This window comes from Tachypleus tridentatus, chromosome 8, assembly GCF_004210375.1.
Source record: "Tachypleus tridentatus isolate NWPU-2018 chromosome 8, ASM421037v1, whole genome shotgun sequence".
Taxonomy (NCBI): Eukaryota; Metazoa; Arthropoda; class Merostomata; order Xiphosura; family Limulidae; genus Tachypleus; species Tachypleus tridentatus.
The window spans coordinates 151,821,944-151,849,158 of NC_134832.1; the positions used below are offsets into that span (position 1 = coordinate 151,821,944).

Below are 27,215 nucleotides of genomic sequence, written 5' to 3' on the forward strand. Positions count from 1 at the left end.
TTAAACAGAACTTGTTCACAATCTGATGTGGAATACATTTTGCACATTTTACTAGTTTTACCATCTGACCATTTGTAGAGCCAAATGCAAAAGCACTATGAATTTACAGTGGACTTATCACTTGAACCAAATGGGCCTGTAAATGGATATTAAATGTCATATTACATAAACCATATAAAAATCTGTGTTCTAAACACAATGTATAGAATAATAACATCAGCATTGCTAATTTGTTATGATTTTATTTTCCAATATTATATAAACAGCTTCTGGTAACAATATTATATTTTATTTTCCAATATTATATAAACAGCTTCTGTTAACAATATTATATTTTATTTACCAATATTATATAAACAGCTTCTGTTAACAATATTATATTTTATTTACCAATATTATATAAACAGCTTCTGTTAACAATATTATATTTTATTTACCAATATTATATAAACAGCTTCTGTTAACAATATTATATTTTATTTACCAATATTATATAAACAGCTTCTGTTAACAATATTATATTTTATTTTCCAATATTATATAAACAGCTTCTGTTAACAACATTATATTTTATTTACCAATATTATATAAACAGCTTCTGTTAACAATATTATATTTTATTTTCCAATATTATATAAACAGCTTCTGTTAACAAAACTAAGTTTCAGAAATTTTCTTCATGTAAAATTATCTTTTAAGCATGGCAAGCTATACAACAAGAACCTTCCACAGTCATGTTTTACACTAGGAATATGGTATTCTTGTGATGGTTGTTTTGTATGCTGGACCTCTATAATATTGTTCATCTTTTATCTCTGACTAGTTTCTTTATGACCTCAAGCAAAGTAGAATACATGTAATCTAGCACAAAGGTAAGTTTATCAATGGGGAAGGTTCTTTTTACACCATTAACACTCTTTATCTCTCTAAGAGCAAGTTCTAAATCTTGCAACCTTTGTTTATTAGTTCTTACTTTGCACTCGATTGCTTTTGCAGCTGACTCCCTCTATGAAGTTTAACGTAATCTTCACTCCTTGATTTAGCACAACAGTGTTAAGACCTAGTACTTGATTTCAGTGATATCTTTCCATTAAATGCATTTTGAAAATAATCTTCAGTTACCGATTTTCATACTTTAAGACATTGTTTCTAATCCACCAATAAAGTTGGATTTCTTTATTTCATTGTGAATTCTGTTACTAGTAGCCAGTCAATAATTTTTTATTATTTGCAGAGGAAGTATTGATCATGTATTATTATAAGATGGCTTGCTTCATGCAGGTCAAGGGATCTTCTGAACTACAAGCACCTCTGCTGTCACCTTGTTCTGATTTTTTTAAAATTTATTCCTCTTTCCCATTTATACTAGTCCACGCTGAGGTTAGTATACCCCTCTCACATGCACTACAATTATGCGTGGAGGTTAGTGTGTCCCCACTTCATGTACTAAACAAGTTCATGTTATCAAACCATTTCTTGATAGACAACAATCAGAGTCAGAGCTTTGAACCCTGATAATTCAGCACATTTTTCACAAGCCTTTCTACCTCACAAAACTCCTTATTATTTGTCATCTATTCATCTGTTGTCTGAGGCATTCTGGCATTCTATTAGAGGGCTTTTGGCTGAAGCCTATACCCTCCTACTCACCAACTCGTCTAGATTGTCTCTTCCATTCACATCTGGTTCCTGTGTTAATGGAATCTCTTAGGTCAGAATGCTTTGTTGACACACATCCTCTCCCCAACATTATTTTCTGAGATCTGTGATCTTTGGTGGACTTCCAGACACCTTGGAGTCTTGTGTTGAATCCACTAGATTATACACTTTTCTATCATCCATTTATCTCAACCTCCTCTTTCTCCAGTTCCTGTCTTCCTCCTTCCTCCACTTTATTGTGTCATGTGATGGGGTCATGGGCTCACCAAGTGGGTTGAATTGTTTAGCAGTTGGAGCTTCAACCAATACTATTCATTGTCATGTGCAAAATTCATGTTTAAGTGTGGATGTCATGGTGAATGTAGCTCATAAACACTGACTCAAGGATTTGCAGTTCAAACAAAAGATATTCAAACCCAAAACACATTTAACACTACACACATATATACAGTCTAACTTGCTAAGATTTATTATAGACAATTAGTTACTTCTATTACCATGGTGACATGGTTAAGGATAATTGCATTAATAACACTTACATAGAGCTTAGGTATGAAGAGGTTTTCCTGTTCTTTTGTTGAGATTCTGACTGGGATACTGAGTTGGCTGAATTACTTAGCTAACTAACTACCTAACTCCCTGGGCTTATTTTCCAAGAGTGTTTGTCATGAAACAAACTCTTACTGACACACAATTAAACTGTCAAACTTTGTTTACGAACTCCTACGTTCTACAGTTAATCATTGATCCTCTTTTTAACATGAGTTTGGTTGATTTAACTGACCACATGATCTCTTCTCTATACATGTAAAGTATTTTCTCCACCATCCGAGAACAATTGTTCGATTATAGTGTTGTCTCATTAATCAAGGTCTTCAGGTTCAACATCTAAGTTTGTATATCTCCTCATAAGCTCGCTGACATCTGATTATTTAGTTCAATATTCAAGAGACATTTTCTTGATTTTAGTTTATAACTTTAGTTACCTCCTATAACTCTGAGAGTGTCTATTTGTTCAATCTAAACACATAACTGAAGTCCTTTGGTGTGTTTCTCTGAAGTAACGTCCTAACTCATGCCTCTGTATTTATTTGATCTTTGGTAACGTCAGTTATTCATCAACAGGTTAATTGTACTGTGACACATCTCTCAGCATTTGCTTCATATATCATTGTTCTGTCTATAAACATTATTGCTTTAGAAAAAATATGTTTGCTTATACTGCACTTTTCAGATTACTTGCAGGGCAATACGTAATTTCTAAACATCATTACTTTGAAAAATGTGTCTACTTGTATGGTCTCTTTCTCTGTTTATTGCTACAATTAATCATGCAGGGCATCCACATACTTAGCTCAATTTCCATCATTTTATGAACAACTGTCTTCTGTCTCCATCTTTTGCAGAGTCTTCCTCATTCATCCAAATTCTCAGACAATTTGATTGGATGGGTGTTCTGATCAAGCTGGAGAAGCCCATTATCCACTCTGCACAATATCTTATTTATATGAGTGTTTCTCACTTTACATCTTGGTATAACCCAGCCATCTCCTTCTTGTGTATTATTCATCGAGTTTTTAGTTCTGAGGTCATTATCATCAGCACATTCTCTCTCTGCATGAGAGGTTCTCTCTCTTCAGGCTTCCCTCTAGTCCAACTTTCTTTGGTGGTTAGACAGGGACAACACAATAGTGGGTTCTTATTCCTTCTACTCGTCTGGATGTCTGTCTCTTCACAGATGGAGTGTATGGCACATTACACAAGAAATCTCAAGTCATTGGTCTCAGGAAAAGTTAAGTCTTCACACCATTAGGTGTACCAATTTGATTAATCAGTTTATCCATATTGCATATTCCTCCTTTTATCTTTAATCGAGCCAATTTATCTGTGTACCATCCCATCTTATCTATCACCTCCCAATATCTTTAGCTGTTTACTTCCATCATTTCTTCAGAGGAGATTATCTTGGCTGGCATGTGTATCAGACCCAACACCTGCATTATCTATTAGTTTCCTGCTCAATTGAATATTGTCTTCCACCCTGTCTGATGTTTTATTCGAGATGCTGTGGATCTGCACTGGACTTTTTCATCTATTTTTATATCATCTCTGTGGCTGGGAACCTTCCCTCTTACCACCACCTGGATGTAAATTCCTAAACATCTGCTTTTGGTTGGAGATGTACCAGTCAACATAAGTTGACATGTGTGAGTGGGCTAGGAATTTTGTCATACCATGGACTGGATGTTACATTCACAATGCAAATTGATTTTAGACTGGAAATGACCATTCACATTGCATTTCCACCTTCCTGATGTTATTCAGATGTACATTCCTGGGGTTAATTGTTCCAGAAATGAAGGTTGGATTCAATGCATAGAGGAATTCAGCTGTGAATGGAGATAGGTTTTCATAAAAAATATATTTTAAGTGTAGGAAAATATTAATATCAAAGGTTTTACAGTTAGTAAGGTTTGTTCTTAAAACAGATACAATGTTTTGGTTACTGGTGCAATAATTTTCAAGTATATGGCTTTTAAAGGTAAAGAAACTATTAAATACAAAACATGGCTAGGTATAATACATTGATAGTAACAGTAAAGTCTAATATTCATTACACTTTTCATTTGAGCATTCTTTTATTTTTATATCTTTAACAAGTTATGTTAAAAACCAATGTTTCCAACTTTCCATAAAGTTCTTAATTAGATGATTTTAAAACCATTATTCTTTTAATTTTTTTATTACTGTGAAATGGAATGTGAAATTCTGTAGTTATCATGCCTGATCTCATATGAAATATTTCAGTTTGATTATACCTATTATACACATAAAGTTATGTTTCTCTAATATATATTTTATATCATAAAATATGCTTACCTGTGGTTTCAAAATTCATACAATAAGTATCACTGTATCTTTCTCTTTCATTCCAGGTTATCTCTTTAATGGAGGAATTGAAGTTATGTGAAAATAACATGTTTGACTACAAGAAGCAAATAGCAGATACTGAGAGTCAACTAAAACAACAACAGAATTTATACAAGGCGGTCAAAACTGATAGAAATCTCTACAGTATAAGCCTTGTTGAGGCTCAGGTATAAAGTAATCTTGAATCACACACATGTGTATGTGTTCTTTAGAAATTGATTTCTGGACCACTTGCCAGAAAAGCTATTCAAATCAGTTATTGTTGTTGATTTCAAAGCTGAACATTTCTTCACACAAGGTCCATAAAATATGTTTGTGGTATGTAGTTCATTTACTGTTAGTCTCATCCTTGTTACGTCTCCAGATTGTAGTGTTATGTAGTTGATTTACTGTTAGTCTCATCCTTCTTACTTGTGTGTTACGTCTCCAGATTGTAGTGGTATGTAGTTCATTTACTGTTAGTCTCATCCTTGTTACGTGTGTGTTACGTCTCCAGATTGTAGTGGCATGTAGTTGATTTACTGTTAGTCTCATCCTTGTTACGTGTGTGTTACGTCTCCAGATTATAGTGGTATGTAGTTGATTTACTGTTAGTCTCATCCTTGTTACGTGTGTGTTACGTCTCCAGATTGTAGTGGTATGTAGTTGATTTACTGTTAGTCTCATCCTTGTTACGTGTGTGTTACATCTTCAGATTGTAGTGGTATGTAGTTGATTTACTGTTAGTCTCATCCTTGTTACGTCTTCAGATTGTAGTGGTATGTAATTGGTTTACTGTTAGTCTCATTCTTGTTACGTGTGTGTTACGTCTTCAGATTGTAGTGGTATGTAGTTGATTTACTGTTAGTCTCATCCTTGTTACGTCTTCAGATTGTAGTGGTATGTAGTTGATTTACTGTTAGTCTCATCCTTGTTACGTGTGTGTTACGTCTCCAGATTGTAGTGGTATGTAGTTGATTCACTGTTAGTCTCATCCTTGTTACGTGTGTGTTACATCTTCAGATTGTAGTGGTATGTAGTTGATTTACTGTTAGTCTCATCCTTGTTACGTCTTCAGATTGTAGTGGTATGTAATTGGTTTACTGTTAGTCTCATTCTTGTTACGTGTGTGTTACGTCTTCAGATTGTAGTGGAATGTAGTTGATTTACTGTTAGTCTCATCCTTGTTACGTGTGTGTTACATCTTCAGATTGTAGTGGTATGTGGTTGATTTACTGTTAGTCTCATGCTTGTTACGTGTGTGTTACGTCTCCAGATTGTAGTGGTATGTAGTTGATTTACTGTTAGTCTCATCCTTGTTACGTGTGTGTTACGTCTTCAGATTGTAGTGGTATGTAGTTGAGTTACTGTTAGTCTCATCCTTGTTACGTGTGTGTTATGTCTCCAGATTGTAGTGGTATCCAGTTGATTTACTGTTAGTCTCATCCTTGTTACGTGTGTGTTACGTCTCCAAATTGTAATGGTATGCAGTTGATTTACTGTTAGTCTCATCCTTGTTACGTGTGTGTTACATCTCCAGATTGTAGTGGTATGTAGTTGATTTACTGTTAGTCTGATCCTTGTTACGTCTTCAGATTGTAGTGGTATGTAGTTGATTTACTCTTAGTCTCATCCTTGTTACGTCTTCAGATTGTAGTGGTATGTAATTGGTTTACTGTTAGTCTCATTCTTGTTACGTGTGTGTTACGTCTCCAGATTGTAGTGGTATGTAGTTGATTTACTGTTAGTCTCATCCTTGTTACGTGTGTGTTACGTCTCCAGATTGTAGTGGTATGCAGTTGATTTACTGTTAGTCTCATCCTTGTTACGTGTGTGTTACGTCTCCAGATTGTAGTGGTATGCAGTTGATTTACTGTTAGTCTCATCCTTGTTACGTGTGTGTTACGTCTCCAGATTGTAGTGGTATGTAGTTGATTTACTGTTAGTCTCATCCTTGTTACGTGTGTGTTACGTCTCCAGATTGTAGTGGTATGTAGTTGATTTACTGTTAGTCTCATCCTTGTTACGTCTTCAGATTGTAGTGGTATGTAATTGGTTTACTGTTAGTCTCATTCTTGTTACGTGTGTGTTACGTCTCCAGATTGTAGTGGTATGCAGTTGATTTACTGTTAGTCTCATCCTTGTTACGTGTGTGTTACGTCTCCAGATTGTAGTGGTATGTAGTTGATTCACTGTTAGTCTCATCCTTGTTACGTGTGTGTTACATCTTCAGATTGTAGTGGTATGTAGTTGATTTACTGTTAGTCTCATCCTTGTTACGTCTTCAGATTGTAGTGGTATGTAATTGGTTTACTGTTAGTCTCATTCTTGTTACGTGTGTGTTACGTCTCCAAATTGTAGTGGTATGCAGTTGATTTACTGTTAGTCTCATCCTTGTTACGTGTGTGTTACATCTCCAGATTGTAGTGGTATGTAGTTGATTTACTGTTAGTCTCATCCTGTTACGTGTGTGTTACGTCTCCAGATTGTAGTGGTATGCAATTGATTTACTGTTAGTCTCATCCTTGTTACGTGTGTGTTACGTCTCCAGATTGTAGTGGTATGCAGTTGATTTACTGTTAGTCTCATCCTTGTTACGTGTGTGTTACGTCTCCAGATTGTAGTCGTATGCAGTTGATTTACTGTTAGTCTCATCCTTGTTACGTGTGTGTTACGTCTCCAGATTGTAGTGGTATGTAGTTGATTTACTGTTAGTCTCATCCTTGTTACGTGTGTGTTACGTCTCCAGATTGTAGTGGTATGTAGTTGATTTACTGTTAGTCTCATCCTTGTTACGTCTTCAGATTGTAGTGGTATGTAATTGGTTTACTGTTAGTCTCATTCTTGTTACGTGTGTGTTACGTCTCCAAATTGTAGTGGTATGCAGTTGATTTACTGTTTGTCTCATCCTTGTTACGTGTGTGTTACATCTCCAGATTGTAGTGGTATGTAGTTGATTTACTGTTAGTCTCGTCCTTGTTACGTGTGTGTTACGTCTCCAGATTGTAGTGGTATGTAGTTGATTTACTGTTAGTCTCATCCTTGTTACGTCTTCAGATTGTAGTGGTATGTAATTGGTTTACTGTTAGTCTCATTCTTGTTACGTGTGTGTTACGTCTCCAAATTGTAGTGGTATGCAGTTGATTTACTGTTAGTCTCATCCTTGTTACGTGTGTGTTACATCTCCAGATTGTAGTGGTATGTAGTTGATTTACTGTTAGTCTCATCCTTGTTACGTGTGTGTTACGTCTCCAAATTGTAGTGGTATGCAGTTGATTTACTGTTAGTCTCATCCTTGTTACGTGTGTGTTACGTCTCCAGATTGTAGTGGTATGTAGTTGATTTACTGTTAGTCTCATCCTTGTTGCGTGTGTGTTACGTCTCCAGATTGTAAAAGAGGTATTATGTCGCCAGTAGAATGTACCTTTTAGATTTTAACTTTCTTGTTTTCCAGTCTATCCAGTTAAATGGTGAATGACAAGTGTTTGATTGCAGTCATAATGCATAATACTGCTTACTACCATCAGGGTTACTGAGTGGAGACAATAACACGTCTCTAAGTGTGTTTTTGTTCTTTCTAAGGACGAAATCACAGAGCTTCATAAAAAGTTGAAAATCCTTAGCCATCAGCTAGAACAACTGAAGGAAGAGGCTGGAAGCCAAGAAGTGGCTTTATCTAAACAACAAACGGACCTTCAGCGAGTGGAGAGAGAGCGAGATCAATCTCAGGAAGAGCTGCAACAACAACAACAACTGGTAATAGATATTAAATCTCAGCTGAAACATCAAGAAAATGAGATGCACAAGCTCCATCAAATCATCACTGAAGCAGATCAGGAAAAACTGCACCTGAAGAAGGATCTTGACCAAGTGAGCAAATCCATGTATTTAAATCTCATGATTATTTTATTTAGTTCTTTTATCTCCATAATTTTTCATTTTTACTTTAAGCATTTTTGCTTTCACGATGAAAATTAGATGTTAATAAAACTACTTGTGTTATGTAATTACCTTTTACCTTGTTTATATGGTGATAACTTAGTTTCATTTCTCTTTTAACTAGCATGGTATGTTGATTGTTTTATATTTGCTGAATAAGAGAAGATCTGACAAGTTATCTGTTTCAGGTGTAATAGTGAGTTCATCTGAATGCCTAAGTTCATAAGAACAAAATAAAGAAATTGGACTCAATGTAAAATATATAAAGTGTGCTTTTTATTTTAAAAGAATACAGATGCACTTTATATGGACTTGCTTAGACAATGAACTGTTGCCTGTACTGGATCAGAACTGTTCTCTATACTAGCTCAAAATCATGTAATACACTGTCCATATTCAATATTCCTCACTCTAGGGTTAGTGTTGAATGTACCCAAAGCAGCTAGAACTACCTACTTGACTGGTTATTCACATTCAAATATTGTTTGTTTGTTTGTTTTTTGAAATTCACACAAAGCTACTCGAGGGCTATCTGTGCTAGCCATCCCTAATTTAGTGGTGTAAGACTAGAGAGAAGGCAGCTAGTCGTCACCACCCACCGCCAACTCTTGGGCTACTCTTTTACCAACGAATATTGGGATTGACCGTCACGTTATAACGTCCCCATGGCTGAAAGGGTGAGCATATTTGGCGTGACGGGGATGCAAATCCGCGACACACAGATTACGAGTCACACCTCTTACACGCTTGGCCATGCCAGGCCTCACATTCAAATATAAGGGAGGTTGTAACTTTAAGACACCACCTTACCTACAATTGAAGAACACTGCTACCTACAATCTTGCAGTATTTGAGCCATCACCTACAGGCATAACAGGCACTATGTCATTAGAATGACAAATGAACAAAGGTAGCTTAAAGGAAATCAAGTTGATATTCTTGAACATGTGTTTATCTTTGAAACTTGCACCCCGCTAGCATAGAGGTATGTCTCCGGATTTACAACGCTAAAATCAGGGGTTCGATTCCCCTCGGTGGGCTCAGCAGATAGCCCGATGTGGCTTTGCTATAAGAAAAATACACACTCTGAAACTTGCCCATACTCAGAATAACTGATAATTTTAAAATAATACTATATTAATCACAGGTGGCTCCCAATTAATATTATGGAAGATATATTAACCCCACCCCCAAATATAGAGGACAGCAGAACATTTCAATTTATTTATAGTTGCAAACCCATTCATAATACTGTCACACCAGAAAAGGCCTAGTATTGTTTAAACTGTAAAACTCTGAAGTAACCTTCATCTCAAGATAAGTTTTGCACTTTTTTAATAAAATCACTGCACTGCACATAATTTAATGAAAATCATTTCTAATTTTTCATACCCTTAAAAGCATCAAATAATCATATAATCATTAAACTGGTATCAATCTTTGATCATTGCAACTTTACATGCTTCATATGTGTGGAAGTGTTTATAAAATGATTTTTCCTGCTGTTGTTTTTTGTAGTTAGCTTCATTAGTTGTTTAACCAACCTCAGAATTCTTTTAAGAATTTGGTAAGAAGGCTATGTTTCCATCATAGTATAGAGAAAAAGCCAAGAGACACAACCATTCTATGCTTCATGTCACAATATGTCACCTTAATCAGAAATGCAAAGTGAAACAAAAAATTGTGAACATTTTTCTAAAATATGCAGTTTTTCAAGGACTTTATGCCCAAATATTTTGAAATGGCTCAACCTCCTTTTGTACCTTTGATGTACCATCATTGATATTAACAAAAGAAGGTAAAAAACATATGGTATACATATACGAGGGCTGTTCAAAAAATACGCGGACTGACGTCATAAAACAAAATGTACTTTATTTAGAAGTTACAGGTCTGGGACCCCTTCAAAGTACTCTCCTCCCCAACGCACACACTTATCCCAACGGTGTTTCCACTTGTTGAAACAGTCCTGGTACGCTTCTTTTGTAATGTCCTCCAGCTTCTTCTTCGCATTTGCCTTAATCTCGGGAATCGTCTCAAATCTTCTTCCTTTCAAGGGTCTTTGAGTTTGGGGAACAAGAAACAATCGCAAAAAGCAAGGTCAGGTGAGTAGGGGAATGGGGAAGAACAGTGATCGAGTGTTTGGCCAAAAACTCACGAGTTCTGAGGGCTGAATTTCGCAGCAACGCGGTGCATCTTCAATTTTTCGGTCAAAATCTCGTAACAAGATCCAACTGATATCCCACACTCTTCAGCAAGCTCCCTGACAGTCAGACGTCGATTTGCCCGCACCAGGGTGTTGATTTTGTCGACGTGTGGATCGTCAGTTGACGTGGAAGGACGTCCAGGACGCTCATCATCTTCAATGGACTGTCGACCATCCTTAAAACGTTCATGCCACTTGAAACATGCCGTACGCTTCATAGCAACATCACCGTAAGCCGTGTTAAGCATAGCAAAAGTTTCAGTCGCAGATTTTCCAAGTTTAACACAAAATTTCACAGCAAGTCGTTGCTCCTTCAGGTCATTCATTCTGAAATCCGCCAAACGAAAAAATCGCACTTCACTTAAAACCACGTAGCTAATACACAAATGAAGATATCTGCAATCGGGAAATGGCGTCGTAATCAGCTGATCTGTGCGAACCTAGCGACACAAAGTGGATTTCCCTGGAACCAACTGGAGCCACGCAATTCAAACAGTCCGCGTATTTTTTGAACAGACCTCGTATTTACCTCACTGGCTTTGCTAGATGCATTTCTAACCAACTGTAGAGTTAGTTTCTACTCATGTCTCATGGGTGACTTACTTGTTAGTTTAATAACATTCTAATACATCTGCTTTATATAATACATATCAACAGCATTTCAAACAATAATACTGAATAGTACACACTGTATTACACTGTTTGTTAATTATCAAAATCATACCATCAAAATAAAAGGACACCATTCTGCAAGTTGATTCCATGGAAATGTTGTAACCAAGACAGAATGATCTAATGGAACAATTTCAATGGATAAATTAAAGTACAAAGAAACTGTGCAGGTAAAATAATTACGAGTTAATCCTGTGTATATTGAAAGCAACAGTAGAAACAGAATATGGAATTTTTCTCAGTATTTCAGTGGTTTGACTTCAGATACAAGAGTCACATGTGTTATATACTTTGCAAGTCTGTACAAGATATTATCAATGTTCATATAAGAAAATATTTGTGTGCTCTTAAAATAATTTAAATGTATGCTGTAAAAAACTTAAAACTTGGATGTAAAAAGATATATTTTAGGGCATACAGAAATGTTTTTATACATCTAAATGAACAGACAGCACAAAACAAAAGTATGATCCACATTGTATATTTTGATGAAGGAAAGCAGCACATATAAATATAGCTCAGTCAGTTTACTTTTTAATGTTGAACTAACTTACAGTACATAATATAGTGGTGTCACTTAAGTTTACTTTTAATGTTGAAGTTACTTACAGTACATAATATAGTGGTGTCACTTTAGTTTACTTTTAATGTTGAAGTTACTTACAGTACATAATATAGTGGTGTCACTTTAGTTTTCTTCTTAATGTTGAAGTAACTTACAGTACATAATATAGTGGTATCACTTTAGTTTACTTTTTAATGTTGAAGTAACTTACAGTACATAATATAGTGGTGTCACTTTAGTTTACTTTTTAATGTTGAAGTAACTTACAGTACATAATATAGTGGTATCACTTTAGTTTACTTTTTAATGTTGAAGTAACTTACAGTACATAATATAGTGGTATCACTTTAGTTTACTTTTTAATGTTGAAGTTACTTACAGTACATAATATAGTGGTGTCACTTTAGTTTACTTTTTAATGTTGAAGTTACTTACAGTACATAATATAGTGGTGTCACTTTAGTTTACTTTTTAATGTTGAAGTTACTTACAGTACATAATATAGTGGTATCACTTTAGTTTACTTTTTAATGTTGAAGTAACTTACAGTACATAATATAGTGGTGTCACTTTAGTTTTCTTTTTAATGTTGAAGTTACTTACAGTACATAATATAGTGGTATCACTTTAGTTTTCTTATTAATGTTGAAGTTACTTACAGTACATAATATAGTGGTATCACTTTAGTTTACTTTTTAATGTTGAAGTAACTTACAGTACATAATATAGTGGTGTCACTTTAGTTTTCTTTTTAATGTTGAAGTTACTTACAGTACATAATATAGTGGTATCACTTTAGTTTTCTTATTAATGTTGAAGTAACTTACAGTACATAATATAGTGGTGTCACTTTAGTTTACTTTTTAATGTTGAAGTTACTTACAGTACATAATATAGTGGTGTCACTTTAGTGTTCTTTTTAATGTTGAAGTTACTTACAGTACATAATATAGTGGTATCACTTTAGTTTACTTTTTTTATGTTGAAGTAACTTACAGTACATAATATAGTGGTATCACTTTAGTTTACTTTTTTTATGTTGAAGTAACTTACAGTACATAATATAGTAGTGTCACTTTAGTGTTCTTTTTAATGTTGAAGTTACTTACAGTACATAATATAGTGGTGTCACTTTAGTTTTCTTTTTAATGTTGAAGTTACTTACAGTACATAATATAGTGGTGTCACTTTAGTTTTCTTTTTAATGTTGAAGTTACTTACAGTACATAATATAGTGGTGTCACTTTAGTTTTCTTTTTAATGTTGAAGTTACTTACAGTACATAATATAGTGGTATCACTTTAGTTTTCTTATTAATGTTGAAGTTACTTACAGTACATAATATAGTGGTATCACTTTAGTTTACTTTTTAATGTTGAAGTAACTTACAGTACATAATATAGTGGTGTCACTTTAGTTTTCTTTTTAATGTTGAAGTTACTTACAGTACATAATATAGTGGTATCACTTTAGTTTTCTTATTAATGTTGAAGTAACTTACAGTACATAATATAGTGGTGTCACTTTAGTTTACTTTTTAATGTTGAAGTTACTTACAGTACATAATATAGTGGTGTCACTTTAGTGTTCTTTTTAATGTTGAAGTTACTTACAGTACATAATATAGTGGTATCACTTTAGTTTACTTTTTTTATGTTGAAGTAACTTACAGTACATAATATAGTGGTATCACTTTAGTTTACTTTTTTTATGTTGAAGTAACTTACAGTACATAATATAGTAGTGTCACTTTAGTGTTCTTTTTAATGTTGAAGTTACTTACAGTACATAATATAGTGGTGTCACTTTAGTTTTCTTTTTAATGTTGAAGTTACTTACAGTACATAATATAGTGGTGTCACTTTAGTTTTCTTTTTAATGTTGAAGTTACTTACAGTACATAATATAGTGGTGTCACTTTAGTTTTCTTTTTAATGTTGAAGTTACTTACAGTACATAATATAGTGGTATCACTTTAGTTTACTTTTTTATGTTGAAGTAACTTACAGTACATAATATAGTGGTGTCACTTTAGTGTTTTTTTTAATGTGTCAGATGTTTTAGCTTCTTTAGTCTTTTAGTATAATACAATCACTCCTATCATAGTGTGACAATACTGCACTGCACATGGTCCTATTATTCATGTGACACATGAAATCATAGTTATGGATGTTCATTGGGACAGGATTAGTGGTTGAAGTGTGATAAGATTACATATGACTTGATAGAAAATTGTGATAACAAATACATTTTAGTAAGAGTTACTCCGGTGTCCTCCCGATAGATTCTGATATTTTAATATTCATGTGTAAACATATGTTTATATAATAATTACTTGTTTATGTTATTGTTTTCACTTTATTTTAGTTACCTATTTTTATGAACCTTTTCAAAATTTCTACATGTCCCCTGAAGGATCCACAGTAAGATGATGGACTTGCAACACTTACATCTGGGGTTTGATACCATGTAATCAATAGAGAACATATAGTCCAATAAGTTATTTTGATTCCTTCACACATTTTTGAATATCATGTTTTGCATTTCATTGATTTTTACAAAAAAGGCATGCTATAGTATTATTCATTTATTTATGTTTAACAAGTGTATTTTGTCTAAGGTGCATTATTATGTTCTTTTACACTTTTATATTTTTTTTATTTTCTAGAGAAAAATCAGCATTCTGTTGTTATTTTCAAAATGTTACTTACTTCCCTTACAAGATTAGCTGTTCTTGTTTAGTACTACACTCAATATGCAAACGTTTTCTTTACGCATGCCACACATCTTGCTCTTCTCCTCTTATTGGAATTAGCGTCTTTTAGTAAAATCGTCATGTGTCATTCATCAACCAACAGTAACATAGCATGCTCACATGAAGTACGTGACTTTACTACCATTGGAACAGCTTTCCTCATGTATTCTTATTACAACTGCTACTTAAGGCTTGAAATGTCATCAGCTTAATGTGTTTACCCTTTATCACCTCACGTACCTTCTTCTTTCTCCCCAAGTCCAGGTGGCTTAGAAGGGTTGTACCTCTTTTTCTCCTATTTATTATCTTCTATATCCTATCTTTACCTACACTCAGACCCTGATAAACTCTGTGTCCAATCAGGGATCTCAGGTGTGATATTGCACATACAGGTGAGTGCAATTATCTTTTTATTCTCTGGCAATCCACTTCCTTTTGTGACCTTTTTCCTTCTCTCTTAGAAATTGGATCCACTTTATAGTCTGTTTGGCCTGCTGTTCTCTACTTTGTTCCTTCTGTACTTTATCCCATATTTCTTCCCATCCACTCCATCTTTTCACATTTTTCCTTACTCCTCATCTTCATCATCTGTTGGATAAGGTTCTCCACTCTGGCATGTAGGTGAACCACCCCAGGACATTCTTCTTCAACTATCATTATCACATGATATTTTCATCCATGTTGGGGTTTTGTCTTCCACTGTGGCCATGTTCCAAATTTTGATTTGACCCTAACTGGTAAGTAATACTTGACCAGGCATTCTTTGACTTCAGATTCACCCTGTAAGTCATGCACACTTATGCTTTATCATCCATGGCTCTGCATGCTCACTGTGAAGATGGAGTGTTCCACAAGATCATTTAAAGGTTATTTGCCTTGTGATAATTGCTTCATAAACATACCACCCATGGACTGCATGGGTAAAACAGAAGGGGATAGCTACCAATCTCTGCCAGGCCTTGAGCGGATAACTCACTATTGTCTGCTTTTCAAAATAGGGTTTCAAGTTCACCAATTGTACTGTCTCTGGTGATGAGGTTCCTCCAGACTCTCCAATGCATTCTCACCCCTCATTCTTCAAGTGGAGTATGAGCACCTTTACTCACCAATTTTTTTTTTCCAAACCACTGAGGTGGTTGACCATGGAGGCACCCTTCTGAATGGGTTCCACCAAAATTGGGTATAATTATTCAGTTGGGAGTAGGGCAGTGGTATTCTTTTGGTGTAGATGTGATGTGGTCTCTATAGGAGTTGATCTGTTCCCTTGCTAGAGGATGTGGTCTTCAGAAGCTATTTACAAAATCACAGGTGTTGATCCATCACCTTACTGTATGACATGACCCCCTTATACTATTTGCACACTCAACAATATCCACAACCACTGGAGTTAATCCATCACCAAACTGAATGGCATAGCTTCCTGTTATACATTCCATACCAACTGGAGTTGCACTATTACAAATGCAGTTCACCCCTTTTGATTGGGAACCTTCATACTACCTTTACATTGATGTTGGTTCCAAGTATCTACATCTTCCTTCCATAAACCCATAGCATGTTTCAATGGTTACTATCCTGTGGATTTTTTAAAATTTTGGACCAGCCCCTATACCAATTCAATGTGAGTTATCATCTTGGAAGGTAACATTTTCTGATAGATACATTCTGCACATACATTCCTATATATCCTCCACTTTTCTGATGCACTTTTATTTTCTCTTGTCTCATCAAAAAATAAGGTTATGAGTGAAATTACACAAAAGGAATTACTGCAGATAAATATTGAGTCACTCTTTTGTTGTTGGAAGGTTTTTACCTGATTGTGATGTCATCATTCAACATGAATTACATTAAAACACGTGAAATTACGTGGAAGTTGCCTCAAGGCTAGTGGCATGTAAGTTTCAGAGGCAGACACATGAAAAAGATGGGTTGTCTGTGTAGGATGTGAGCATCTATTGGAAAAAAATACTGTACAAAAGTGTTAGGACAAGAAGAGAATGTTGGCTCATTCTCTCTGTTTTATGGGGATTATTCCTTCATACCATTACTAAAGGTAATGATTCATTGATACCTGTTGACAGTTAAATAAACCAAGGTGAGAATACTTATCATTCTTTGAAATTCCCATATATTTATACCAAGGGCATGTTATAAGAGTTCTGTTTGGATGACCATACTGATCAAATTTAGAGTCTGAAATAACTTTCATGATACACTATACTGTGTCTTAACCATATAGAAAGACGTTAGCATATGGTACCAGTATGTGCTAGAAGAAATCAATCTAATAGCACTTCAAAAAAAACCTTGATGAAAACAGTGATTAACACTATATATTAAGATCTATTGTCCTACTGTAGCCCAAAAATCATATAGAATTATCATCAGAGCAGAGAATTTGCACATAAGTTGATTGGACTCTCCAACAAATTGCTGATATTACACCTTATATCATGAGACAGAGGAAGGTAAATTTGAAAACATTAAAGAAAGAGGTAGAACACCTAAATTCAATGATACTTATGTTAAGTATCTTCATTTATCCAGCCTTCAGGATAGAAGGAAAACTACCACTGTTTTCAAGCATCAAATGAATAACCCTGTACCAAATAACAGAAAAGCATTCAAATCTATCCTATCATGTAGATTCAATTAGAATGGAATATTTGGTCATGTAGCAATTAAAAACCCTTTACTTCATCTCCAAATATTGTCAAGAAACTAAAATTTGCTAAAACGTACAAAACCTGAACTGTTGATGTTGGAAAAGAATGTTATGAAGGGATGAGTCCAATTTTGAAACATTTGGCTCAAGGCACGGGTTCCATGTCCAGCGAAAGAAAAATGAAAGATACTTACTTCAATGCACAGCATCTTACATGAAGCATGGCAGAGACAGTGTGATTGGTCAGGGATGACAGGAGATATTTTCACAATAGATGGAATAATGGACCAACACAAGTACCATTAGTTACTGATCTGTCATTGTATGCCTAGTGGTTTTTGATATTATTAGTAGAGAATTCTACAACCAAAAGCATAATAACCCCAAACACTCATCCAACCTATGCATAAATTACTTAGCTATAAAGAAGCTGCTGGAGTCATCCAAGTGATGCAATGGCCCTCACAGAGCTCTATTCTCAACCCACTTATATCAAAATAACTTATGTATGTCTATTAGAGATGCAGTAAACTCCCAACACTTTGATTAAATATGTTACAACAATACCTGAAAGACTGTCTACAGTTATTATTAAAGTAAAAGGGAGACACACAAAATATTAACAGTTTGCTTAAGTGAAGCACTTCCACAAAGTTTCTGTTCTATTAAATATGAAGATTAATAAACTGTTGATGTTTCATATGTGATTTATCATCCATTGTTATTTGAAAGTAGCCTAAAATATCATTTCTTATTTTGTCCTAACACATTTTACAAAACTGTACATTTTCAAAATAGCAAAATATTAACATTATAACTTTCATTTATATGAACCACTACGTGTCCATTATTTATAAATATACATCTCACCAGTATATGTACTGAAAACACAATTGTTTTGTAATTCATTTCTAAAATGTCTAAAACAAGTTTTTGTCACTTACACTAAATAAAATATAATAGCATGAATGTATTAGTGACCAAGTGTTCACTTGTAAGTTAAAAGAAATTAAAAAGTCACCAGTAATTACGGATACCTAAATATAGGGTTAACAACCAAATCTAGTATGTGCTTCATTATTTAACTTACATTTTTCATATTTATGTGATGTTATCGCATAAATTTATTTCCCCGAGGGTGACAAGACAGGAACGACACAGGGCTCTAACAGGAAATGTGTTAATAGTAAACATGAGTGAGTGAGTTTGAGAAAGAAAGAGTTATCACTCTTTGTTAAAAAATGTAGCAAAATCTATGTATGTATTTGTGAATAGAAAGCAATTTGCAGTGTATTCTAATCGTAATAAGTAAAAACATTAAGAACAGTATATTTAATTAACTATACTCGTTACCAATTTGATGTTATTTATTATCTTTGTGGCTAGCTTGAGTTGATCCGATGTTATTATACATCATGGTGTTTTGTCCTTACTTCCTATTTAACTTGAGTTATCAGGAATGAGTAATATCTTGTCCAAAAGGTGTCTCACAGATTGGTGATTCTGGTTCTCTAGCCTGTCTGTCATTATGGCATAGGTTACTTTCAAGGTGTCTCACAGATTGGTGATTCTGGTTCTCTAGCCTGTCTGTCTTTATGGCATAGGTTACTTTCAAGGTGTCTCACAGATTGGTGATTCTGGTTCTCTAGCCTGTCTGTCATTATGGCATAGGTTACTTTCACATAGTGGATTAATTTTTTAATCTAAAATAGAGAGTTTAATTTCTTGTGTATATACAAAGTTGTGCTGTGTCAGAAAGTAAACAACCTTGAACTCAAAGCTGAAACACCTCAAACCGTTAACAACATATTCTCCATGTGGAGTTCTACAACTGGCATATTTCTGTTCTTGAGCTTTGGGTTAAGACTGTTATTTTTTCATTATAGGAAAATAATTTATAGTTTGATTATTCAAGCAATTTTTTTAAAAAAGCTGTAATATTTTATAAGCAACTATATTAAACTGAAAGGTATTCTATAGGTGATCAGTGAGAGAGATGTCCTGGGAACACAGCTAGTGAGAAGGTATGATGCAACTATATTAAACTGAAAGGTATTCTATAGGTGATCAGTGAGAGAGATGTCCTGGGAACACAGCTAGTGAGAAGGTATGATGCAACTATATTAAACTGAAAGGTATTCTTTAGGTGATCAGTGAGAGAGATGTCCTGGGAACACAGCTAGTGAGAAGGAATGATGAGCTGGCACTTCTCTATGAAAAACTTCGTATCCAACAGTCCACACTAGACAGGGGGGAACAACAATATAAACAAAGGCTAGATGACATTAGGCTGTTGAAGTTAGAAATTCGACGTTTACGAAGAGAGAGGGGAAACCTTAACCGATACACATCCAGCATAGATGAAGTACGTCACCAACTGATTCAGAGTGAAAAAGAGCTCCTGAGAGAACGCACAAGGTGTAAGGCGTTAGAAGAAGAACTTAATCACCCATTAAATATACACAGATGGAGACAGTTGGAGGTGAGACAGAACAGACACAGAACACTAGTACTTGAAATCTTGTATGAAATGTTTGTTATATATAAAAGTAATAATAAACTGAATATTTACATATGACTCATGCATGTCTGTTCTAAACTAGTAAAAGCTAAAATAGTCACTATATCCTAGTAAACTGCTCTTAGAAATATTTCAGTAACTACAGTTATTTAGTATTTTATAAATGCTACAAAGGTTTTAAGAATATTTTTAGTTCTTTTGTGATTTGTCACGCACTTCTTATATTAATAGAGATTGTATGTTGCCATTTTCGCTGTGATAACAATTTCATTCTAATACATAATTTTACACTTGCATGTTTTTATATATAATATGGTCTTCTTAATAAATTTAAATTTTGAAGACAATAAATCAGTTTTCAACATCTACACCAAAATGAAAAACTAGCTATTTTGTATTCAAATGCATGCCCAGAGGTAAGTAGTATTTATTTTACTCAGGGTTCCGACCCAGGAAAGTACGAACTCATCCAGAAAATTCAGGCTCTACAGAAACGTTTGATTTCTAAAACTCAGGAAGTAGTAGAAAAGGAAACTCAACTTCATGAGAAAGACCGTCTTTATCTGGAACTTAAACATGCTCTCTCTCGTCATCCAGGTCCAGAAGTGGTTCAACAGCTGCAGCAGAGTCATAATCAGTTGAGGGAAAAAAACTGTAAACTGAAGGTGTGTTTCAAAGAATACAATAAGAGAAGTAAAGAATGAAGATATATATTTACAATAAGTCTAAAGAAGTGAAAAAACATGTTATACTTCCCTTTAGCAGTGCTCGAATTTGAATTTCATCCCCTTGTCAAGTGTTTTTAAACTTCTTGCAAAGCTACCTGAGAGTTATCTGCATTAGCCATCCCTAATTTAGCAGTGAAACACTAGAGGGAAGACAGCTAGTCATGACCACCCTCTGCCAACTCTTGGGCTAGTCTCTTTTACCATTGAATAGTGGGACTGACAGTTAAAGGAGCAAGCATGTTTTGTGTGATAGGGATTCAAACCTGTGACCCTCAGATTATGAGTTGAGCACCTTAACCACGTGGCCATGCTGAGCCTTGGGTGGTTTGTATGAAAATAAAAGTTTAAAATGAATAGTTTTATTTTAATGGTATTTTGAGTGTTTTTTTTCTGATTTTTTTGTTGTATGTTGGACTAAGATCAATATTTGATGGAATAAACACAGGCATATTCAACATATTTACCATTAAGGAATCATACTGTTCCGTTGTTAAAATATCGATCCTTCATTGGCTCTTTGAATAACAATGTCTTCTTTTTCTCCTAAGAAGTTTCAGACCTTTTCTTTCTTCTAATGTGAATTTTTGTTTTATAGGCTTCTTTTTTCTCTAGTATATTTGAAGTTTTTTCACTAAAGTCATCTCAGAAGTTTCTTCATGGACCTGTTTTTGGTTTGGTAGACAATTAGTCATAAAACCTATATGTGTTGGTATTTACATGAATAAGTAATTACAATAAATTCAGAATCTAAATATATTGTTAGATTATGAATGTTGGTTTAAGTACTAAAACATTCTTTGCTGTTGAGTCGAGTACCCTAACCACCTGGCCTTTCTATTAACAGAATGAACTATCCAAGGAAAGATTAAGTATCTATTGGTTGACCTAGACTCAGTGAAGGAACTTCTGTACATTTACAAAGTACTGATTCACCCTCTACAAATATTATTTGTAGTAAAAGTTTATTTTTATTTTGCTCTTAATGTTTACTTCATGAATGGTTGTTGCTAAATTTTAATTTTCATCTAATTAGTGACTGATCATTCAGTTCATTAAATTCACATTATATTTTTATATATGAGAGTACCAGTATAGTATATGCTTCTTTCAATGTATTTATAAAGTTCTCCTTATTAAGTAGTTACAGTTGAGTGACACTCTGTGAAACAGTAACTAAAAACAGAACTTTGGAAAGATAGCAATATCTTATTGTTATACATCATACATTGTTATACATAAGCACAGAAACTATAGGCATGGCCTCCAAAACATTGACTAACAGATATATTTGACAAGGGCACCCGTGTATTTCTTTGAACCTTTGGAAAACATAACATCTTCTTGGATAGCTTAAAGAGTGGGTTACACCAAGGCATTTCACTTCTTTCACCACCTGAGGAAGCCATACTGAACATTGTGGTTTACTATTTCAGTTACTTGAGAGAAGCTAAAGATGAATCTAGTAACTAGACTATAAGACAAACTTTTACATCATAGATAAAAAGATAGAAATGTATTACAGCTGAACAGTAAGGATTACAAAACCATATGTACTTTTTCCTTTTGTTAATGCAAGAACACTATATGGAACTAGTTAAGAAATAATAATATTCAGGTATATTCTTAAACTGCATTCTATTAATTTCTGAGTGACTGTATTTACTGCAGGACTCCTTCCTTAATAAGAATTTATTTTGTTAACCAAAGCTGAAAAGTAAGAGTTCTTTATTCGTTTTCAGTAATAATCAATTATGGTAACGATATAAACATATAATAACTTTAAAGACACCCAACATAGGGTAACACTATTGTTCTGGAGAATGTGCAACAATATTTGTCAAACAGTAATATATAATTGTAACCTATAAATGAATTGTAAGGAAATTTTTCACATTTATAAAGCTGTCTTATTCAGAAATGCATTATTTTGTAGCAGATTACCAAAGGGTTATAAAACATGTTGAGAAGATTACTCAGGCATGAGGGAGATCCTGGAACAAGTGTACAACATCACAGAACCCAAATTTAACATTAGGTTTTGTGTCCATTAGGTCACGGGTGAATAATATAGTAGAATCAAGTGTAGCACACATTTTCAGGTGCCATGTGCAACTGTTTTAACCCTTAAAATGTAGGACTATTGTAGGTAGCAGCATCAGTTGATGGTGGCCACTGTTTAAAGGTTAACACGATTTTCAGAGTACAAACTCCATGATATGGCTGTAAAAGTATATAAGGATAAAGGAGGAGCTTGACAGCTTCACTGAGACTTCTGTGAATCATGATGGTTTTAAACCTCACAATGGAATGTGAATATTGATTTATACATATAAGAGTATGTAAATTGTATTAAACGATCAATATTCCAGCTGTATATTGCATAACTTAGGTATTCATTTGAATATTATTTTGTATATTTACAAACATTAGTTTGTACTGTTTTTAATGTCTTGTTACTTGAGACCACACCTAGAGAGTGACATGCAACCCAGATGTTATGCTGCCTGAGCCATGTGATGGATTTTCATTATATGTATAACAGCAGTAGAAACTAAAACTAATATTTTTTGTTCTGTAAGTGACATATATTCTTTCTTTAATGGTGCTTCTTTTAACAGTGTTGGTTATATTCTTTCTTCTATTAACAGTGCTGGTTATATTCTTTCTTGTATTAACAGTATTGGTTATATTCTTTCTTGTATTAACAGTTTTGGTTATATTCTTTCTTGTATTAACAGTGTTGGTGATATTCTTTCTTGTATTAAGAGTGTTGGTTATATTCTTTCTTGTATTAAAAGTGTTGGTTATATTCTTTCTTGTATTAAGAGTGTTGGTTATATTCTTTCTTGTATTAACAGTGTTGGTTATATTATTTTTTGTATTAACAGTGTTGGTTATATTCTTTCTTGTATTAAGAGTGTTGGTTATATTCTTTCTTGTATTAAGAGTGTTGGTTATATTCTTTCTTGTATTGAGAGTGTTGGTTATATTCTTTCTTGTATTAACAGTGTTGGTTATATTCTTTCTTGTATTAACAGTGTTGGTTATATTCTTTCTTGTATTAACAGCTTTGGTTATATTCTTTCTTGTATTAACAGTGTTGGTTATATTGTTTCTTGTATTAACAGTGTTGGTTATATTCTTTCTTGTTTTAACAGTGTTGGTTATATTCTTTCTTGTATTAACGATGTTGGTTATATTCGTTTTTGTATTAACAGTGTTGGTTATATTCTTTCTTGTATTAACAGTGTTGGTTATATTCTTTCTTGTATTAACAGTTTTGGTCATATTGTTTCTTGTATTAAAAGTGTTGGTTATATTCTTTCTTGTATTAACAGTATTGGTTATATTCTTTCTTGTATTAAGAGTGTTGGTTATATACTTTTTTGTGTCAACAGTGTTGGTTATATTCTTTCTTGAATTAAGAGTATTGGTTATATTCTTTCTTGTATTAAGAGTGTTGGTTATATACTTTTTTGTGTCAACAGTGTTGGTTATATTCTTTCTTGAATTAAGAGTGTTGGTTATATTCTTTCTTGTATTAACAGTTTTGGTTGTATTCTTTCTTGTATTAAGAGTGTTGGTTATATTCTTTCTTGAATTAAGATTGTTGGTTATATTCTTTCTTGTATTAACAGTGTTGGTTATATTCGTTCTTGAATTAAGAGTGTTGGTGAAATACTTTCTTGTGTTAACAGTGTTGGTTATATTCTTTCTTGTATTAAAAGTGTTGGTTATATAATTTCTTGTATTAACAGTGTTGGTTATATTCTTTTTTGTATTAACAGTGTTGTTGTTTTTTTTTGTATTGACAGTGTTGGTTATATTCTTTCTTGTATTAACAGTGTTGGTTATATTCTTTCTTGTATTAAGAGTGTTGGTTATATACTTTTTTGTATTAAGAGTGTTGGTTATATTTTTTCTTGAATTAAGAGTGTCTGTTATATACTTTCTTGTATTAAGAGTGTTGCTTATAGTCTTTCTTGTATTAAGAGTGTTGGTTATATTCTTTCTTGTATTAACAGTGTTGGTTATATTGTTTCTTGTATTAACAGTGTTGGTTATATTCTTTCTTGTATTAACAGTGATGGTTATATTCTTTCTTGTATTAAAAGTGTTGGTTATATTCTTTCTTGTCATAACAGTGTTGGTTATATTCTTTCTTGTGTTAACAGTGTTGGTTATATTCTTTCTTGTATTAACAGTGTTGGTTATATTCTTTCTTGTATTAACGATGTTGGTTATATTCCTTTTTTGTATTAACAGTGTTGGTTATATTCTTTCTTGTATTAACAGTGTTGGTTATATTCTTTCTTGTATTAACAGTTTTGGTCATATTCTTTCTTGTATTAACAGTGTTGGTTATATTCTTTCTTGTATTAACAGTGATGGTTATATTCTTTCTTGTATTAACAGTGATGGTTATATTCTTTCTTGTATTAACAGTTTTGGTTATATACTTTTTTGTGTCAACAGTGTTGGTTATATTCTTTCTTGAATTAAGAGTGTTGGTTATATTCTTTCTTGTATTAACAGTGATGGTTATATTCTTTCTTGTATTAACAGTGTTGGTTATATTCTTTCTTGTATTAAAAGTGTTGGTTATATAATTTCTTGTATTAACAGTGTTGGTTATATTCTTTTTTGTATTAACAGTGTTGTTGTTTTTTTTTGTATTAACAGTGTTGGTTATATTCTTTCTTGTATTAACAGTGTTGGTTATATTCTTTCTTGTATTAAGAGTGTTGGTTATATACTTTTTTGTATTAAGAGTGTTGGTTATATTTTTTCTTGAATTAAGAGTGTCTGTTATATACTTTCTTGTATTAAGAGTGTTGCTTATAGTCTTTCTTGTATTAAGAGTGTTGGTTATATTCTTTCTTGTATTAACAGTGTTGGTTATATTGTTTCTTGTATTAACAGTGTTGGTTATATTCTTTCTTGTATTAACAGTGATGGTTATATTCTTTCTTGTATTAAAAGTGTTGGTTATATTCTTTCTTGTCATAACAGTGTTGGTTATATTCTTTCTTGTGTTAACAGTGTTGGTTATATTCTTTCTTGTATTAACAGTGTTGGTTATATTCTTTCTTGTATTAACGATGTTGGTTATATTCCTTTTTTGTATTAACAGTGTTGGTTATATTCTTTCTTGTATTAACAGTGTTGGTTATATTCTTTCTTGTATTAACAGTTTTGGTCATATTCTTTCTTGTATTAACAGTGTTGGTTATATTGTTTCTTGTATTAAAAGTGTTGGTTATATTCTTTCTTGTATTAACAGTGTTGGTTATATTCTTTCTTGTATTAACAGTGATGGTTATATTCTTTCTTGTATTAACAGTGATGGTTATATTCTTTCTTGTATTAACAGTGATGGTTATATTCTTTCTTGTATTAACAGTTTTGGTTATATACTTTTTTGTGTCAACAGTGTTGGTTATATTCTTTCTTGAATTAAGAGTGTTGGTTATATTCTTTCTTGTATTAACAGTGATGGTTATATTCTTTCTTGTATTAACAGTGATGGTTATATTCTTTCTTGTATTAACAGTTTTGGTTATATACTTTTTTGTGTCAACAGTTTTGGTTGTATTCTTTCTTGAATTAAGAGTGTTGGTTATATTCTTTCTTGAATTAAGAGTGTTGGTTATATTCTTTCTTGAATTAAGAGTGTTGGTTATATTCTTTCTTGTATTAACAGTGTTGATTAAAATGTTATATGTAATTAATTTTATTATTTTAATCTTCTTTTTATACTATAAATTGTTTTGCATTATTAGCTTAATATATGGCTTTAGGATTAACATAAATCTGTCAAGCTGGCCAAACCTTATGAAATGTTATTGGGTTTACAGCAGAAAATATTGTTAATGGTGATGGTATTCAACTGTTGAAATAAAGCATGCTAATCCTTAAAGTTATGGATGAGGGAAAGTATAATTAATTAGCTGTATTAATTATCAGATTGAGTTTAGTTTTAGTCTATGTAGATAGGTTACTGTGACTGGAATTTAATGTTGGACAGTTATGAAAACCAAGTAATTTAATATCATCAAGAAAGACAGTGTGTAACCAACCCTTCCAAATATTTTATCAGTATCCATACACACAATACTTGACAGGGGAGTTCTAATTTGTGAAATCAAAAGCCAACACATATTTTGCAAAACACAATCATCATTCTAATGCTACAGCAGTCTGGGGTATTCCTCCCTATCCCAGAAAATGTTTTAAAAACAGGTGCTATAAGTTTCAATCTGGAAGCAATTCTGCATGAAATATAGCCTGGGCTATAAATATATAGCATAACTTTCACATCAGAGATATACAGCCACCCAACCCCTGCACACACACACAAGTGCAGGTAAATAATTTCTTAAATATTATACCTAAATATATGCATGTAATGTAAAGTAACCAAGTGTGAAGGTCAAATTAATGTAAGAAACTTTACCCTTGAAAATAATCAAATAAAACTATAATAAACTTCAGTCATTATTATAAATGGTTTCAACAAAACTTATGACAGTTTTTGGTTTTTGTTCAGTTTTAATTGAATAATGATTATATTTATAAAACAATAAGTTAT

The 27,215-nt window shown here is 33.1% G+C and overlaps 1 protein-coding gene across 1 annotated transcript in view; it reads left to right on the plus strand.

The window, feature by feature from the left end:
• The window catches only part of LOC143223751 (cilia- and flagella-associated protein 58-like), a 100,358-nt gene that overhangs the window by 60,367 nt on the left and 12,776 nt on the right, over positions 1-27,215 (plus strand). The window contains exons 11-14 of the mRNA XM_076452141.1: positions 4,596-4,757; positions 8,152-8,439; positions 19,521-19,856; positions 20,336-20,560. Coding sequence (XP_076308256.1) covers positions 4,596-4,757; positions 8,152-8,439; positions 19,521-19,856; positions 20,336-20,560 — 1,011 coding nt within the window. The remainder of the gene's footprint in view (positions 1-4,595; positions 4,758-8,151; positions 8,440-19,520; positions 19,857-20,335; positions 20,561-27,215) is intronic.